The 18,428-nt window shown below is 54.4% G+C and overlaps 1 protein-coding gene across 4 annotated transcripts in view; it reads left to right on the forward strand.

The window, feature by feature from the left end:
• Nucleotides 1-18,428, forward strand: part of SSBP3 (single stranded DNA binding protein 3) — a 166,244-nt gene that overhangs the window by 115,546 nt on the left and 32,270 nt on the right. For all 4 annotated transcript variants that reach the window (XM_043877191.1, XM_043877193.1, XM_043877192.1 and 1 more), the window contains one exon: nt 1,569-1,658. In XM_043877191.1, coding sequence (XP_043733126.1) covers nt 1,569-1,658 — 90 coding nt within the window. The remainder of the gene's footprint in view (nt 1-1,568; nt 1,659-18,428) is intronic.

The following is an 18,428-nucleotide window of genomic DNA, read 5'->3' on the forward strand; positions in this document are numbered from 1 at the left end:
AAAGGCAGAACCTGATATTTGGGGGGTATTTTAACACATTACAGGATGGTTGGCAGACTCTCTACAGAGAAGTTTGCTTTTCTGTACACCGAATCATTTTGGAATGTTGGGCCAGAGAAGCCAGCCCCATCCCACGCTATTCCCTTTTACCTGGGGTCTGTTGAAACAGCCACTGTGGGCCTCCCGAGTCCTCCTTATTTCCAGATGACCAGCTTCCCGGGGTTACAAAGCACAGACCATCCCATTGCTTAATCCTCCCCAACGCTTAGGAGCAGGTAGGACTGCGGTGATTTGAACCTAGTGCAGAAAGCTGAGTGGTTTGCCACGGTCGCCCCTTGCTAGTACAGGCAAACAGTGTTTGAACCCCAGTGTATTGGTTTCCAGGGCTGTCTGTTTTCTTGCTGCATGTGGTGTGTTTGGGGGATTCATACAGTCCCCCATCCCCTTCCCTGGGAGTTAGGAGTTCTGGGTCCTGTTTTGTGGCTGAGGAAGGGGCAGGAGAAGTGACTTCTTAGAAGTGGTGACGGCAGGCTGCAATTGTAACAGAAGAGTGTTCTGTTTCTTGACCCCGACGGGCTCACTGTCGTCCCAGAGGACCAGTCAGAGCCCCCGGGGGGACAGTTGGCCATTGTGTTTCAGAGGCTCAGTCCTGCTGGGGTTTGGGGACCTTCGAGGTTGGGTCTGGGCTTCCTGTGGGAGCAGCCCCTGGGAGTTGTGGAGTGTGGCGGGGAGCAGAGCATGGGCCCAGGTGGGCGGTCAGGCCTGGGGGCTTCTCTCTCAGCTTCACCCGCCCGTGTGAGCACGCGGCCAGGCACAGACACGCCGGCCATAGGAACAGGTGGGACACAGATTGTCTGGAAGGAGGCCAGGCTGGGGAGAGCAACGTCTGTTCACCCCTGGGACGCATTTGTTGAGGCAGATGTACCAGGTAAATGCCGGAAGAGCAGCATTTGAGAGAAAGAGGAATGACAGTGCAGCCCACCTCCTCTGTGGCACCCAGGACCCCGACGGGGCCGGTGACATGCCCGCCCGCCTCTCCCATCTCCCGGGCCTTTCCCAGCTGGTCTGTCTGTAGATTCACTAAGCCGTGGATGTTCATTGATCTTCTGCTCTGTACAGCATGCTGGCGCCTTGGCGAGGGCACCCCCATTCATGAGGCACCTCGCCTGCCCTGCGGAGGCTTCTTCAGAACTAAAGCAACCGAGTGGGGAGGCGGGGCTCCCTGACAGCTCTGCTGCTTGGAAGGGTGTGTGCGCCAGTGGTGGGCATCGTCCTGGTGGTGGTGGTGGTGGTTTAGTGGCTCAGTCATGTCCGATTCTGCAACCCCATGGACTGTAGCCACCAGGCTCCTCTGTCCGTGGGGTTTAGTGATGAGGAAACCTAGGCTCAGAGAGCTCATCTCTTACCCACCGAGTGACAATCCTGGAAAGGTGGTGGTGTTTTGGGTGGATGGGGTGGGGGGGCCTTTGGAGGACGTGGGTGGAGAGCGTGGAGGGGGCTGGGAGTGAGAACTCCCTGTCTCTCTACGTGGGTGCAGCCTCTTACTTTCCACCCTCCTGTCTCCGCAGAGTGCAGCAGCCGCCCCGAGCCCCGTGCTTGGCAACATTCCCCCCAACGATGGCATGCCGGGAGGCCCCATCCCTCCGGGTTTCTTTCAGGTACGTGCTGGGCTCTCGGCCCTGTGCTCCTTTCACTCCAGGCCAGGCCCCCAGGCAGGCGGGAGGGAGGGAGGGAGCGAGAGAGAAGTCAGTAGCAGCGCAGTTTGCCATGGTCTAAATACAGTTGCTTCCTGCTGGTTCAGACCCTTCCCTTCCCCTCCCTCTCGCCACCCCTTCCAAAAAGCGAGGAGGGGGGCAAAGAAAGCTGGAGAGCAGGCACCTCCTGCACGCGCTGTCACTTCTGCCGGAGTTTGTTTTCTTCACACCAGCTTCGCGCTCACGACACAGCCCGCCCCTGGTCGGGAGGCGGTGGGGCTGCTTCCAAAGGCCCTTGCAGAGCTGTCTTTTAACAAAAGGCTTTTTTTTTTTTTTTTTTAAAAACAAAACAAGTAAACTGTTCTTTGTTTCTGTTTTGTTGCTGCTGTCATTGTCATTGTTTACTTTGCCTGTCCAAACTACAAACCTTAGGGGTAATCTAAAAAAAAACCAAAAAAACCCACCATCCTGGCAGGTCTGGGAATCCTTTCCCTCTGGGTAACCGCTTGATTTTTTCCGAGTGTGATCACAGAAGGCGTCCCACAGGCATCTGTGCCCATGCTCTGCCCGCCAAAGGCAGGAGCCGCGCTCATGTGGGTTGAGAGCCAGGTCTTCTCCAAAAGGCACCTTGTGGAGCTCTTGGGTGTGGGGTGAGGGGAGACAGCTTTCTGATTTGCTGGGTGGGTACACCCGCCACACCCTCTGCGCCTCCTCTTGCATCTCTCTTATCCCCTCTGGGGACTCGTTTGATTGAAACCCTATTGAGACTGGAAAAGGCCATTGGAGAGGGATTGGCCTGTGGGGGCTGGAAGCTCTTGAGGAGCTCTTGAGGGTGACATGCTTTCAAACCTCTCTGCAGTCGGGTTTGAGAATCTGCCTGAGGTTTGCACACCTTTTGAAAGGTTGGTTGTTGTGTAGTCAACACGTCCTGTCCTACTCTTTGTGACCCCAGGGGCTACAGCTCACCAGGCTTCCCAGCCCTTCCCTGTCTCCTGGAGTTCACTCACACTCATGTTCATTGAGTCAGTGATGCCATCTTCCAGATAAGAATCTAGAAAGAGCTGTCATATAGAAAAGAAGGTGGAGATTTCTTTGTGAAGCCCAAGAATTCAAAACTGGGGCCAGGGAGACCCAGTCTGAGGAGACTGTGGCTTGGTGACAGCCAGAATTTCACACTGCCTGCATGCAGCAGTGGGACACTGGTCGCAGGAGGCTCCCTGGCACTGGAGGAAGCTGAGCAAAAACGGGGCAGGTGCCTCCTGGGGGTATTAAGAGATTTTCCTTCCTGGGTGGGAGATGACCTAGAAGACATGTCTGCAAGGTTTCATGTTATGGCTGATGTTCGCTCTCAGGAGAGGAGGGTTAGGACATGCTGCTTACCAGCCAAGAAGGGAAATCAGTGAAATGTGGCTGTTCTTCAACAGAAAACAGCAGGTTGCCCACCAAGGGGGCAGTGAGAAAAGTGATAAGGATTTAGGGATGGAAGCTCAGAGTGTTGGATGGCCAGTCGTGTGTCTATCTGCGTTCCTAGCAGGGTCCAAACTGGGGCCTCGTCTCCAGGATGGAAGTGGGTGTATAGGCTCCAGGTTGGGCCAGACCAAGCACTACCTGGGGTGAGGCTTGGCACGAGGTCACAGGCGCTGGGAAGAGGGGCCAGACTTACAAGAGAGAGTGAGATGTTCAAAGCCTTGGAAACGCGTGGACCCAGGGAAGACAGGAGCCTGAAGGGCTGCTCCTTGACAGGGTCCTCCGTGCCAAGGGGCAGCCATCTTCCCAGCCACTGCAGACGGTGTTCTGCAGCCAGGCGTTGGTCTTTGCTGCGGTGTTCTCTCCGGTTGGAACTTCTTTCCCAGGTTCACATCCTCCCCAGATACACCGTGGCTGCCCTTCCTACAGTGCAGAAGTGGCTTTCCCATCTGGTGGACAGGTACACCCAGGTACATGCTCCGTCTGCGTGCATCCCTGTTGAGGTTGCTTGCTGGCATCCGGGTGCCCAGCATAGGCCACGGTGGCAAGAAGAAGGGGACAAGAGCTGGCTGGATTTTTAAGAATAGGCCGCTGACTTCTTTTTTGGCCTGAGTCTGAGGCAAGGAGAGGTCTGTCTGATATGTGGGCAGCTCCCAGCTTCCTGCTTTGATACAATGGTCCATGATTAAGGCCTAATTCCAGACATATTTCTTAGGCCCTCCCCTGTGACATTTCAGGGGTGTGTGGTCAGAAAGCCCAGACTTACTCCTGTCCTTATTTAGCCACTGCCGGGTACCCCCCCACCAACCCCACAACCCTTGACTTGAGGTCTTCTCTGATCCTTAATCGGGGTGAACCATCAAGAGCTTGCTGGATCATTGAGCAAGGGGGCTGTGTGCCCTGACCTCTCTGCTGCTTGGCTGACTTTGGCTACACCCCCAGCCTCCCCCCAAGGGGCATCCTTTCTCCATCAGTCAGTTGAAGGCTGATGAAGTCCTTCCTGGTCAGGATGCTGAACCACTTGGGCTGGGTCACTGCTGTGGGGAAAAGGTGTCTCTCTGTAAGCAGGTAGTGGCTGCCCATTTCCAGAACAGGCCAACTCACAGCAGGAGTATTAGCTATTGATTGCCAGCCCTGCCCCTCGCTCATCTTGCAGGCGGTCACTGTGATATTAGAAGGGAAATAGAGATGGTATCGAAGGTTTTATCTGCTGCCAACAATTGAACTTCTTCCCCTACTTGACCACAGCCTGGCAGACAGCTCAGTGGCAGGAGGGTCTTTGCACTGAGGAGCCAGCCTGGTCTGGCTGATCATCTTTGGCCAAAACCTGTCCCAGGGCAGCCAGCCCAATTTTTTTGGTCAGAATTCCAACCCTAGTTGGTGCTCAGTTTAGTTGGGGCCTCCAGGGTGGGTGGGAGGGACCAGCTTTCCACCCCTACCCTTGGCCCCTTAGAAAGCAACACAGGGAACTTTCTTTCTTGGGCCTTTGACTGCTAGGCTGCGAGGCCACGCTTGGGGTCAGAAGGTTTAGCCATCATTACATCAGGTCCCATGCGTTTGCTCTCCCTTACTCCGAGTTGGGGCTTCTGAGATGGACAGTGCCTGTGGTCCTGGGCATGAGATGTGTTTGGTAGCAAGCTGAGGGCTGACGGGGAGATGTTTGAGACCTGACCTGACCATACCTCACTGTTCCACTACTGGGGAATATTGTGGGGTTCTCCAGGTAAGGATGTTCTCAGTGTGCTCGTTATAAAAAAGACCTTCATCTTGACATCCCCAGCACCTCGCGTGCACTGAGGACCCAGGAAATGTTTGAAATGAGTTTGTGTCACTCTTATTTCCAGGAGTGGAGCCCAACCAGCCCCCAGCTCTAGATGGAGCAATCTGACCAGACTAGGGGGTGGTCCAGGGATGATGGTATGGAATGCAGAGGACACAAAAGACTGGAGTCTGAGGACATCTAGGCTAGCACCTACTTGTCGAGGTACTTGCTGAGTGCCCTTGGCCAAGTTGCTTTCCGTCTCTGGACCGCAGTTTCCTCAGCAGTAGGTGAGGCAGGGGATAGACCAGATGGTCTCTGAGGGCCCTTCTTACTGAATTTTCTGCTTTGAATCCAGAAGGATTTTACATAATCAAGCAGTGGCTTTTTTTTTTTTTCCCCTCCGCGCAGCCTAAGTCAGTTGGGCTGCACATCTGGTAAACTCAGCTTGGCTTTGGCCAGGCCCACTGGTTTGGGTGGGTCCCCAGCTCCTTGGCCCTAAGGTGGTTTGAAGGGAGGCACCGTCCAATGAGGATTTCTAGGTCCAGAGCTGGGGAATTGCAGGAGGGCAGAGGGGTCATGGAGGAGGGAGCATTGGGTACAGACTGTTTTTGTTCTTGTTTTGTTTTAAATTCCAATAATTGTTTTCAGTTATGTAGTGTTTTTGGCCATGCAGCTTACTTTCATTTTAATCACAGCATTTCTGCAGAGGAGGCGTGGCTGGTTGGGAAAGTGAGCCTCAGAAAGGTGAATGACCTGCCCAGAGTTAACCGAGGGCTGTAATGAGAACCTGAACTCAGCTTCCTGGTTCCTGATCCTCGAGTTCTTCCATAGCAGTCAGGGTCCTAATGTGGATACAAATCTGATTATCTAGGAGAAGAAGAAGGAATAGAGAACAAGAGACAAGGGGAGAAATAATGGAAGGAGAAAGAGAAACTCTAGCCATCTTCTGTCAGAAGTAGCCAGTGTCTCCATTCAACTGCCCGCAGAGGCCACAGGCCTAAAGAACGTGCCTTTTCTGAAAAAGACAGCCCTGGCGGACCCAGCTCCCTTTACCAGAATCTCAGCCTGACCTGCTCTGAACATCCCCAGATACTTCCCACTGCAATGGGAGACATGTAGGGACTGAGATGTCCCCTGTTCCAGTGAGGCCTCATTTGTTCAGGCCGAGCCCACCCACCTTAGAAGGAGGTTAAGGTCTGTTCCAGAGAACCTTCCCCATCAGTTACAGGAGGAGAGAGGAAAAGCAGCACTTGATGTGTATAGCCCAGGAACCAGAGACATGATCTAGAAATAAGAGGGAGAGAGGTACATACAACCTTGGTCCTTTCCTGTCGAGAGTATCAGATAAACGTCTCTGCTTATCTGCCGTAGGGGTAGCTGGGGTTTCTCTGGGAGGCACAGTCTCTGGAAGGCTCTAACTTAAAGTACCTGAAGCTCTGCCATGTAGAAGACACTCAGCCCTGCCTCTGTGAGGTCAGCCCATAGATCTCAGATCCTCTTGAGAAAAGAAGAGGGAGGCCACTTGACGTCTCTGCAGGGAAGGCATTGCTACCGCCCGCTGATTTTACAGTGAGGTAGTGAGTTCCTTGACATTGGCAGTAACCAAGTAGAGACTAGATGCCCAGCAGAGAGCCTGGGAGACTGTGAGTCGTGGGGTGGGGTGATGTGTTTCCAGGAAAGATCTGAGTCCAGCAGATGGGAATATGCCGGTGGAAGCAGCTTGAGCGGTTCCCTAGTTTCCAGGCTTCCTTTCCAGCGGGGAGCAGGCAGCACAGAGTGAGCTGACTCTCCTCCTGCTGGAAAGCTGCTGCCACAGGAAGGACCACTCTGGCGAGTCTGGGACTAGGGCAGACTTGGGGAAAAATTAAACCACCTGTTTTTATGGTTTTCAAAGTCCACTGCTAGGGAGGAATACTTGATGCGTGGGGACCCGGATCCCCATTAGACAGCTGGTGAAACTGAGGCTAGGACCACATGAGCCCTGGCCCGGGCTCATTGATCACCCCTTAACTCATCGACCAGACGTGGTCCCTCAGGGCACAGTGACCTCCCAGTCACTTAGCCATGAGCAGTGCAGACCAAAGAGGCAGCCAGGGACCCTGGCCTCAGCGGGCTCAGATGGCCTGGCTGGTGCAGGAGGCCGGACTGATTACATGGAGGGGCCAGTGTGCCTGGGCATGATGTGAAAGGGCAGGCTTGGGATGGCAGGAGGCCTGGATGGACACACGAACTTAAAGACAAAGGAGAGACACGGAAGGCTCCTAAGAAGGGGGAGTGAGGTGGTCCGAGGAAGGGCAGTGGCCTGGAGGGGGTGGCCAGGTAGGGTTGGAGCCCAGGCTGTGGTCATCTCAGGAGGTGGCCAGGCCTGAGCTGGAGTGGTGACTAAATGCTGTGGCTGGTGCCCCCTCCTCTCGACGGGGTGGCCCCTCGCTGGGTGTTGGAGCTGGGAGGCTGGGGAGCAGAGCAGGAGGAGGTGAGTGAGGGGTGAGGGCCGGCCTCTCGCCGAGTCTCCCACGCCCCCTGCCCTGTGCCACCGCCCTCCGTCCACAGGGGAGGTGCCCGCACGTGGCCCCACGGCTGTCCAGACTGGCCCTTCCTGGCCTCCCCAGCTGTGCTCGCAGGCCCTAACATGAAACTGGGTGAACCCTCCTCATGGCTGCTGGTAGAAAGTTCTCCAGATTAGAGAAGCTTCCCCCTCTGTGATCATGTGTGCCTGTTAGGGAGGCCTGAGAGCTGACAGCGTTCCCACATTCTGGATGAGCAGACTGAGGCTCAGATTGGCCAGAGTGTTGCTCAGAGAAGAGAGGCTGTAGCCGGGGCAGGGGGTTCAGAGCTTCTTGATGAATCCTCCGTCTGCTGGAGGATTCCTCGCTTCCCTGGGCCTGCTCTCCAACCCCAGCCCCTCGCCCTGTCTGCTCCCTGGTAAGCAGAGGGGGTCAGTGCAGGAGGACAGAGGTGGGAGTGCCAGGCCCTCCAGGGGACAGAAGCTCCCCTCCTCCCTGTCCCTTGCCCTGCCGTCTGCCTCCAGACTGACAGAAGGCAGGGTCACCCCTGCCGAGAAGGATTAGAGAGGAGGCGGGACGCCCCAAACGCTGGGCCCTGGGCCATGCTGGGAGGTGGGGAGCCGCTGCTGTTCCCACCCCCCGCTCCCACCTGTTCCAAGCCTTGGCTGCAAAAGCAGCAGCATCCCTTGGTTCCTGAAATGAAGCCAGGGGTGCCCTTTCAGCCTGAAGATCCCTGCCCTGGGCATTGGACACCCTGGTTTGAGTCCAGCCCTACTGCCAAACTGCAGTGTGTCCTTGGGGAGCCATCCTCCCCTCTCTGGACCTTAGTTTGCTTATCACTCTGGTGAGGGGTGCACAGGAGGGCACTCTAATGCGCTGTGGACTGGCCTGTTCCTCCCTTCCCCACTGTTAACCCATACGCACACTCCCCTCACATTCACGTGGCCGGTGCAGAAAGGCTAGGACAGGAGAAGGAGTGGGGGAAACCTTCTTTTCAGGCCGATACCACCTTCTCAAAGGTCAGGCTGCTCTCTCACCCTGCCCGGCAGCCAGCCTGGTGCCTAATGTCTGCCCTGGGGCAGATGACTGGCCCGGGGCTCCTAGCAACAATAGACAAAAGGTTACTTACTCCTGATGTGCCAGGCAGCCTTACCCCCGTCACCCTCTCCCTTAAAAAAGGAAAAAAAAAAAAAGTTGCGTCCTTGACCATCCTGTGTGCCTGTATGCACCCGTGGGCATGTGCGCTTGCACACTCGAGCCGCCCCCCTCCCCCCAGATGTGAACTCCACGCGGTCACACCGTCAACTCTCTCTGATGAAATGGAAAGTTGAACATAAATCAGTGTCTGCTGCCCTGTTAGCTATGCATCAGCAGTCAGCGCCTGGGTGGTTTGCTCGGTAACAAAGCACCCGGCAGCTCCGCGGGTCTCGACCGCCCCCTGTCGTGGAGCCGGCCTCACACCCCAGAGCCCTCGGGCTGCGGCCAGCCCTGCTGCATGCCCCAGCCGCCCCGAACCCTCCTGGCTTCAATCCCTCTGCAGGGAGAGGCAGGGGAGTGGCTCCAGAAGGACCCTAGGATGGAGGAGGCCAGGCTGTGCTCAGCTACTGCTCCTTCCACCCTAGGAGACCCCAGTGGCCATGACCGCCTCCCCCCGACCTTCTCTTGAGCTCTGAACCGACTCCTTGAATCTCTGACTTTTACCGATCTGATGCTCAAGGATTGGTGTCAGCGCGTTCTCACCTCTGGTTTACTAAGACCTTGGGCTGGTTTATCCTTTTCCTCTTTGGACCTGGGTTTCTCTTAAAACTGAGTTTCTCCCCCTGTGCTGGCGAGCTGCTCTGCCACGAGTCCTCTCACAGCATGAGGGTCACATCTGTCCCCCAGATGATGTCCTCACCTCTCGTGGGCCGGGGGCAGGATAGACCCTCCTCCGCTCATGCCCCGTTCTCTACAGATCGTGCTGAGGTTTTTTCCCTTTAAAGAAAAAAAAAAAAAGGTCAGATTCCACAGCCTAGTAGCAGAAGAGGTTTGAGGAAGGGAATTCCAGTGGAATCCTGTAATAACATGCCGTGGCATCACATGGGTTGAGATAGACCCCCTGAGTAAGAGCATGCTGCCCTGAAAGGAAGCTGCCCTTTGAGGAGTCTGGGTTGGGGCTGGGGCTCTGGGGGCAGACTAGGTGGTCAGAGGGCTTTCTAGCATCTTGCTGAGGTTCTGAGAACTGGGGAGCACTGCAGAAGACAACACAGTGTGGGCTGTGAGTGCATGTTTTGTTTCTGCCTAGATTAACTCTCCAACTGACCTTTCCCTGACAAGCTCCTTCCTTCAAATGAAGGCCTTGGAATCAATGAAGTCCCTAGCTCAGGCCCGCCCCCGAGTTCCAGAAAGCCCCATCTGTTGCTGAGACCGAAAGGGTGGAGTTAGACTTGGTAAGAGCATGGGTGGGGAAGCCACAGCCTTCATGAGGTATCGGCTCTGTGCTGGGTACTGGTCTCCCCAGGGTTCTCCCCGGCCTGGGAGACGCTACGTCAGCTCTGTGCACAGTGCGGGGGAAGGGGAGCAGAGGGCACCCAGCTGTGGGGGAGGCCTCCAAAAAAGATTGGCGCAGCATGCAGTGGCTGTGAGCAGGAGCAGGACAGCCCCCTGCTGCTCCTGGTGACATGTTCTGGGGAAATTGTCCAAACTCTCTAGGCACTGGTCTCCTTGACTGTGAGGAGCAGTCATTTAGCACATTGTAATGCCTCCTTTGTGGAGCTCTGGTGAGGATTGACTATACATATACACGTATGATGCGGGTTCAGTCCCTGGGTCGGGAAGATCCCCTGGAGGAGGCCATGGCAACCCACTCCAGTATTCTTGCCTGGAGAATCCCATGGACAGAGGAGCCTGGGGGGCTACAGTCCATGGGATTGCAAGGAGTTGGACCCTATTGAAGCGACTTTAGCATGTGTGTACGTGCATGCGTGCGTGTGTGTGCGTGCGCATGCACACACACACACCACACACACACACTCACACTCTCTCTCTCTCTCTCTCTTGTTCAGTGATGGTTGATTACTGCCATGGAAATATGACCCATCCAGGATCCAGAATGAGCAATGGTCAGGAGCCCCAGTGACTGGGCCCCTGGAGCTCCCGTGAGCCTTTAGCTCACCTGTCCCCAGTGTGTCCCATCCCTCCCACACCCTCTCGAAACATGCTTCCTGGTGGCTCTGGGTCACGCAGCCTGGGTTGGCACATCGGTTGCTTTGGGAAAGTCCATTCAACTGTCTGAACCTCAGCTGCTTCACCTGACAGTTGGGGGTGAAGATACCCCCTACCTCTCGAGGTGGTGGTGGGGACACCATGAAATAATGCCTGTGAAGCCCTGCCAGGCACCCGGCATAGGTAAACACCCTGGGTCCTGTTTTATAGATACAAGCAGGTGTGTTCTGGGCTGTTCTTTAAGCTAGAGGCCAGGGTGGAGGTAGGTCTTCCAGCTCAACCAAGAGCAAGGGCCCCCAGGAGTTTCCTCCTTTTTCCAGAAGTTTGTCTCAGGGGCTTAGCACAGCTGTGGTGGCAGTGATGTGTGGAAGAGATTCAGGGTTTTCTCGCGGTGGATTGCCTTTTTAGGGTTTAACCCTTTAGTTAGACTGGTGTTTATGGCACCTGCTAAGCACCGAGTCTTACTTGGGTCTTTAACGTGTTCCCTCACTTGATCCAGCCCACCTGGCTGCCCCCTTGGGCCCTGGCATTGTGACTCCTTGCTCTCTTGTCCGCTGCCAGGAGCTGGCAGGGGAGTAGCTTGTATGTCCAGTTCCTGCCAGGCTCAGCAAGGTGAGCTTGCTGTTGTGAGTTAGCATCTGCTTTCTCGCTCAGGTGTCGGTCTTCACCTATACAGTCGTCCCTCAGAGTCCACGGGGGCTGGTTCCAGGACCCCTTGGACCCCAGGATCTGCCGATGATGCTCAAGTCCCTTATATAAAACGGCTGAGTGCAGTCTGCCTCCCTGCCTACGAGTTCTGCCTCCATGGGTACGGAGGGCTGACTGTACTCCTGAGTTCCGTCACTAGTGACTCACCCGGGTATCGTTGGAGTTTCTGTTTCTCCACCTGTAAAATACGAACAGCTCCACCTGCTTCACCAGCTCTGAGCGTGGGAATGTGTTCAGAAAGAAAGGCAGTGGAGGTGTCCGTACAAAGGCTCCTTCCCAGGGGCTGGCGTCCGGCCGTCCGACCCTTCGGCGCTCATCTGGGAGGGACAGCTCTCTGCCTGGCCCTGCTGGGCTCCCAGGGCGGGGAGGTGGGCAGTCCCTGATTCCAGGTGTTCCTGGTCCACAGGGTGGACCCACCCGGGCTCCCTGCAGGTCACTGGAGGGGCTCCTTCACTCCATCAAGTCGTCGTCTTGCCAGTGGTACCCCTTCATTAGATACAATGCACTACAATCCAGGCTGTTGGTAAGACACTCAGAGCTCTTTGTGGTCTAGCCCCGTTGATGGACCAGCTGTTGATCTCTGGGACAAGGGCCAGAGCTTGTGCTCTCAGACCCAGCCCTGCCCCTCCAGCTTGTCTGCATGGCCTCTTCTACAGACTGCAGAATTCTCCCCTCCCCTTCTTGAAGGCTCTTCAGTTTCGGGTCACTTTTATTCAGGGAGACTTTGACAGTCTTGTCCTGTTCTTGCCTCCAGGTCAAAAAAGATTCACCCAAAATGTGGATCTGACTAAGTGCCTCTTCCTCAGATTAATTATAGTGTCTGACTCCACGAGACTTAACTGTGCTTATGGAAAGGGTCTAAGATTTTGGAGACTTGCAGTCTCTTCTAGAGCAATGCCTTTACCATTCTGCACCTCAGTCTGCTCATCATAAAAATACAACATTAGAAGGCATGGACGTGGGAGGTGCAGTGGTAAACTGAAGACCCCCAGGCCCTGTCCTCTAGGGGCATCAGGGGCAGAAGAAGTAAGTAATGGAGCCCTTCAAGGGCCAGACGGCTTGTGTGGAGTTGGCTGAAGAGTTGCCCACATCAGGTGGGGTTGGTGAGAGCCATTTGTCACATTCAGACAGGTTACATGTTAATGGGCAAGGGGTCAGCTCCCTAGGAGTGGGGTAATAGGAAGGCTTAGTCAGGAAAGAGGGGCTTCCTGAAGTAGCCCACGAGGCTGGAGGATCTGAGCACAGCTCTGTGTATGGGCAGCTACCCTGTGATGAGGCTGTTCCCTGGCCCTGGATTGAGTACTGGAGCCTCGGCACCTGCAACTCTCTTTGGGAAGGCCGCGGCCCATTTTACAGGCAAAATTAGGGAGTTTCGAAGGGGACTGCAGACCATACCCCTGGCCCACGAATCTGGGGCCCTTCCAGCAGCACCCACCACACAGCTGCCCCTCACGGGGCCATTGAGATGTGCCAGGTTTCATAGCCCACTATCTGTGTGACCATGGGCCAACTTCCTTCAGCCCATCTTTCCCCTGGTTTTTGGCCCTTTTCCTCACCCCATCCTATTGCTTCTTCTAGGAAGTAAGACAAGAACTTGGTTCATTCCCTAAGCTCAGGGAGACAGAGGCAGAAGAAGCCACCTAGTTATCCAGGAAACCACAAAACTAATGGGGAAACCTTAGCTAATTCTGCTATTCTCTTTTCTGCCCAGTGGACAGCTGGGGTTGAATTCTGGCATCTGGATTTATAGCTCCCACAGCCTTGTGTCTCCCTGTCCTGGTCGATATGATGAATCTGTACTTTTTGGATCGTCTGTCGGGGTGTAAAGGGGTAGGGCAGAAAGGCTGTGTGCATGCATGTACCCAGAGAGCTTAAAGTAGAGCAAGAATTCTCTGGGTGGACTAGGCACTGCCTTTTTAATATGCACCTCGCCTTCACTGTGCTGCCGTGATTAACAGCAGAGCCTGAGCGTTGGCGAGAGGTGGTGTGGAGGCTGGCAGGCAGGAGCGGGATGCGTCTTTGCAGCCCTATCTGTTTTCAGAGCAAAAGGCAGTCTTTGGGGATGGGGGTGGGGAGGTTTGGTTCTCTAGGTGAGGTGGGCATCCTCCCTGTGTTCTGCGGGATTGGCATGGTTCTGGATCCTGGGTGTGTCTCCGCCTCTCCCACTTACCAAAGAGCCAGTCTCTACCCAGTAGACACTGGAGAGAAGAGGGTGTGCTCTTTGGATGCCCTCCAGAAACCTACATGGCCGGGACTGGGTCTTGGAAACCCTCACCAACATTAATGGGAGCTGGCTGCTCAGGGCTAGAGAGTGGCTTAGTGGGGGAGCAGGTACACACTCCATGTATAGTCAGCAGGAGATGGGAATTAGCACCCCAGACAGCTGTGAACTCACTGTTTTCCAGAGGCCATAGGTCTTCACTTCTGATTTGAAGGAGGATATAGGAGCATCTCTGGTAAGGAATGGAACAGATGTGTGCTTCCCAAGACATAGCTATGTCTGATTGCTACCCCCTTGCACAAGCTCCCACAGGTTAATGACCCCACTCCTTAGCCCCACTTCTAGCCCCAGGGTCACCATCTTGTACATGAGGCCCTCCAGCACCAGGCCCTCTCCTGCCCCTGCCACACAGGTGCCCACCTCAGGCCAGAAGTCCCTTCCATTTCTGCTCTGCCAGGGGACTCCAGTCTAGCCTTTCGCCTCCTGCCTACGCAGTGCGAGTGCTCTGTGATCGCTGTCCCTCGCTCCCTGGCGCACCTGGTACCTGCCTCTGTTTGAATGCTGCTGTGGTCCCAGTTGTTCCTTGGTCTCTCCGCACCGCCAGGATCACTTCGGGGGAAGGCCACGGTTCCTGCTTATTTTCATGTCTCCAGTGCGTAGCACACACTTGGCCCAGCATGCTGGGACCCACTGTCTGGGTGCACTGCCAGGGTGAACATGGGTTTTGTCCATAAGTTCTGCATATTAATACTTTTTCCTGAGTCCCTGGAGAGAGTGCTTAGTTGTGTGGACACAGCACATGCAAAGAATCTTTAGCAGTGAGGCCTCAAGGGTTCAGCGGCAGAGGCTGGAGGCAGAGTCACCTCTCCTAGCCCCTCTGCCACCCAACCACAGCATTCGAGGTAGAGCCCTTTCCTGAGATGACCCTAGAGAACTCCGTAGAATTCACTGCATTGGAGAAGGTCACACAGCACAAACCTGCTGAAAGAACTCAGGGTTGGAATCAAGTCTCCAGAATGTTTTGTGCTGGCAAGCCAGGGAGGAGTGTGCTCCCCAGCATTGCGACAAGAATGAACATAGGGAGGATGGTTAGCAAGGAGATACTCTGGAACCAACCAGCTGCACATGAATGCTGTTTATTGTATTATAATAATGAAGGATCATTTTGTTTAAGACCAATGGCCCAGAAAGCCAGGGCTCAGAGATTGATCACATGGCATGTTGGTGGGGGAACCAGAACTCAGGTTTGCTGACCCCGGGTCTGGGCACAATCTCTTGTCTTCAGTGGGATAAATCCTTGCTCTGATAAACAATACTGTAACATCACTGGACTTCAATTTTATCCTTTGTAAAATGGGGTTGATTTTTGCTTCATTTAACTTACTAGAGAGATGTAAGGTTCAAGCTAGAAGGTATTGATAGATACTATTGCTGTTTTGCTTTTCCTTGAGAATTTAAAAATATCCCAATTTGGAATTTCCCTGGTGGTCCAGTGGCTAAGATTCCACGCTCCCAATGCAGGGGTCCTAGGTTCAATCCCTGGTCAAGGAACTGGATCCCACATGCCACAACTAAGTAAGACCCTGCATAGCCAAATAATTTTTTTTCCCCTAAAAATTGTAGTGCTGAGTTAAATTAAAAAAAAAAAAAAAAGACCCAGTTTTTTCCCTCTTAAATCTTGAAAACCATTACTAAGCTCAAGGATCAGCCAAGTTTTTCTGTGAAGGGCCAGATAATAAATATTTCAGGCTTTGTGGACCATCTGGTCTCTGTCCTGACTGCTCAGATATGTTCAGATATAACATGAAAGCAGATTCAGATGGTACACAGATGAACATAGCTGTATTCTGATAAAACTTTATTTACAAAAGCAGATGACAGGCCAGAGTTGGCCCCGAGCCATAGCCTGCTGACTTCTCTGGCAACTCAGCGTAGTGGACGTGCACTTGGGGTCCTCATGTGGCAGCTGACCTCCAGCCTCCACTCCAGGTGTGGGGCAGGGCGCCAAGCCTGGACCTGGGAGCAGTGAGCCCACGTCCCTGGGGCTCAGCTTTCCCGTCCGTGCTCAGGGCTGGGGCAGACAGGGAGCAGCATGGGGTTGGGGCGGGGGGACTCTGTGTTAGGTCTTGGATGCCGCTGCCTGTACTTTCATTTACTGTGTTTCCTCCCTTTGTTTTGAAAACCGTCTCCTGCTGATTCTGCGTCTCTGTCTCCGTGGGACCTCTGGAGTAAAACATGCTCTGAGCGCCTCCTGCGGGTGTCTGGGCGGCCTGTCTCAGGAAGCCAGATTCACAAGTGTGTGGACCTCTCACCCTGGCCACCTGCCTAGCGCCACCTGCCTAGCACCGTCCTGGCTCCTCTGAGAGGCACGGGGAGGAGAAGGGAGGGGAGCTGGGGCCTTTGCTTAGCTGGAGTCAATGTGTCTGTCACTGATCCTTGCACTGAGTGGACCCCGGTGGCTGTGAGGATTCCTGACATTATGCAGAGGTGACCCGAGGGGGACACATTGTGTACTGTCTGCTCCTTTCACTGATGACTTCCCCACCATGTCTAGAAATGGGCCACCACTGCTTACCACCTGCTTTGCCTGATGCCCATGGAGGGTCATGATTGCTGTGGGTCCCAGGGCCAAGCCGCCACCTGGTCGTGGCTCCATGATTGAGTATGGCCCAGTTCAGCCCACCTGTACCCTCGAGTTGGTAATTTCAGCTCCACCTCTGACCTTTTCTGCCCATGTCCACACACATGAAGACGTCTCTTCCCCAGAGGGGAGAGAGAGAACCAGGATAGGACGGCAACTGTCCAAAGCCACTGCCAAGTTCGTTCCCGTGGGTTGAAATGAAGAAGGAACTTTTTCTGTGATGAGCTGCATGTCAGAGGGAGGGGGCGGTTCAGAGCCCTCCCTCTTGTCACCCCGCCAGGTGGCCAGCCGCCTCCTGCAGGGAGGCTGTGGGTGGAGGTAGACCGTGGTGACGGATGTGGATGTCGGTGGCACATGGGCACACCTTGGCCCTCTCCCCAGAATGGGCTTATAGCATTTTCCATCAGCATTCGTGTCCAAGGAGCAAATTGGATTGTCTGTTGCACGCCTGTTGCCATGTGTATAATTAATGTGATTTTATATTCACTCAATTACGGTGACACGCCCAATAGGCGGATTACACAGGCCACCAATAATGTGGGTTGTCTGTCTCCCCCTGCCAGTTGATGAAACCCATCCCTGCAGCCTTGCCACTGCAGTGGCCAGTGTCCCCCCACCCCCACCCCCAGGAGTTGGGGAGGGTGATGGGGATGTGGGGCACGTTTTTCAGCAACCTAAAATTTCAGGTCCCCTTTCCCTGGAGGCCCTCTGACTAAAGGCGGATCTAGCCAAGGTGGTAATGATGAAGCATTCAGTGTGTGGAGCACTCGCAGCGTTTCTGCAAGGCGTGTCACCCGGACTCCTTGTGCCCTTACAGGCCTGGCTGGGGATGCCAGGCAGAACTGCAGTCCGGGTGCCTTGTGCTTTCATGGCCGAGCTCTCCCCGCTGGCCCACCTCTGTACCCAGAAAACCTGGGACTCGGTCTCAGTTCTGTTTCTCTGAGAGTCCATGATTTCTAGGCAGGTTGAAGGCAGCTTCAGGGAGTGTGGGGTGGCATTTGGTGAAGGAGCCGTGAGTTTTAAACTTAGCACATAGCTTTTATTACCTCTCTCCTTAAAAATTGATACATATTATTTTTTAAAAAAGCGATTTTTTAAAGTTTTATTTTTTACTATGCTGGGTCTTTGTTACTGTGTGAAGCTTTCTCTAGTTAGGATAAGCAGGGGCTTCTCTCTAGTTGTGATGCATGGTTTCACTGCAGTGGCTTCTCTTGTTGTGGAGCCTGGGTTCTAGGTGCGTGGGCTTCGGTAGTTGTGACCTTAGTTGCCCCATGGCATTTAGGATCTTAGTTCCTGGATCCGGGATCAAACCCACATCCTCTGCATTGGCAGGCGAGTTCTTAACCGCTGGACCACCAGAGAAGTCCCTGTCTGGTTTTTTAGTTTTAAGATGCCATCCTCCCTTATTCTCAGGAGTCTTTAGCAGAGAGGACCAACTTGGTTACCCTGTTGTTACTAATGTTTCCTCCTAGTTCCTTGAACACCAAGTGTTAGATGGGTTCACCCCGGGGCTGGCTGACTGTGGCTGTGGGGTCCGCCTGCTGGCTGAGCCTCAGCATTCTGCTCGGGCCCGGCCCTGGACGTCCACGTGAGGACTGTGTCACTGCCCCGGAGGAGCCCATGTGACATCCAGAGATAAGGCGGGATGTCCATAGAGGATGTGCCATATTTGGAGTGTGCCTGGCTGGGTAGAGTAGGTCAAGCTTCACAAAGGAGGATGTGTGGCCTTTCAGCAGGCTCAGGAGGGTGATCCTGCAGAGTATGCGTCTAGTTCTTGCCTTCCATGTAGATGGGCTGTGAGTGGCTGTGTAGCGTGAGGCGTGGAGACTGTGGAAGCTTGGGGACCTAGGCCAGGCACTGTCTGGTACCTCCTGTCGGAAGTATCTGTACAATGTCCCATGTTCCATATAAGGCAACTGGACCCACAATGTGTCCTGAAGGAGTTGGGCTGGATGCCAGGGAGTGTTCCCCACCCCCATTGTGCACAAGCACATCTCTCAAGAATGGCTTCGGGGAGGTGCAGGGACTTGATCAAAACATGGCAATAGGTGGGCACTGCTGACAATTCTGAGGTGCTTTGCTTTTCTTTTTCAAAAAGTTATTTATTTGGCCGCACCTTGAGGCATGCAGAACTGCTTCAATCAGGGATCGAACCTGTGCTTTCTGCAGCGGAAGAGCAGAGTCTTAACCACTGGTCCACCAGGGAAGCCCCCTGAGGTGCTTTTCT

The sequence above is a fragment of the Cervus elaphus genome, chromosome 20 (assembly GCF_910594005.1).
Source record: "Cervus elaphus chromosome 20, mCerEla1.1, whole genome shotgun sequence".
Lineage (NCBI taxonomy): Eukaryota > Metazoa > Chordata > Mammalia > Artiodactyla > Cervidae > Cervus > Cervus elaphus.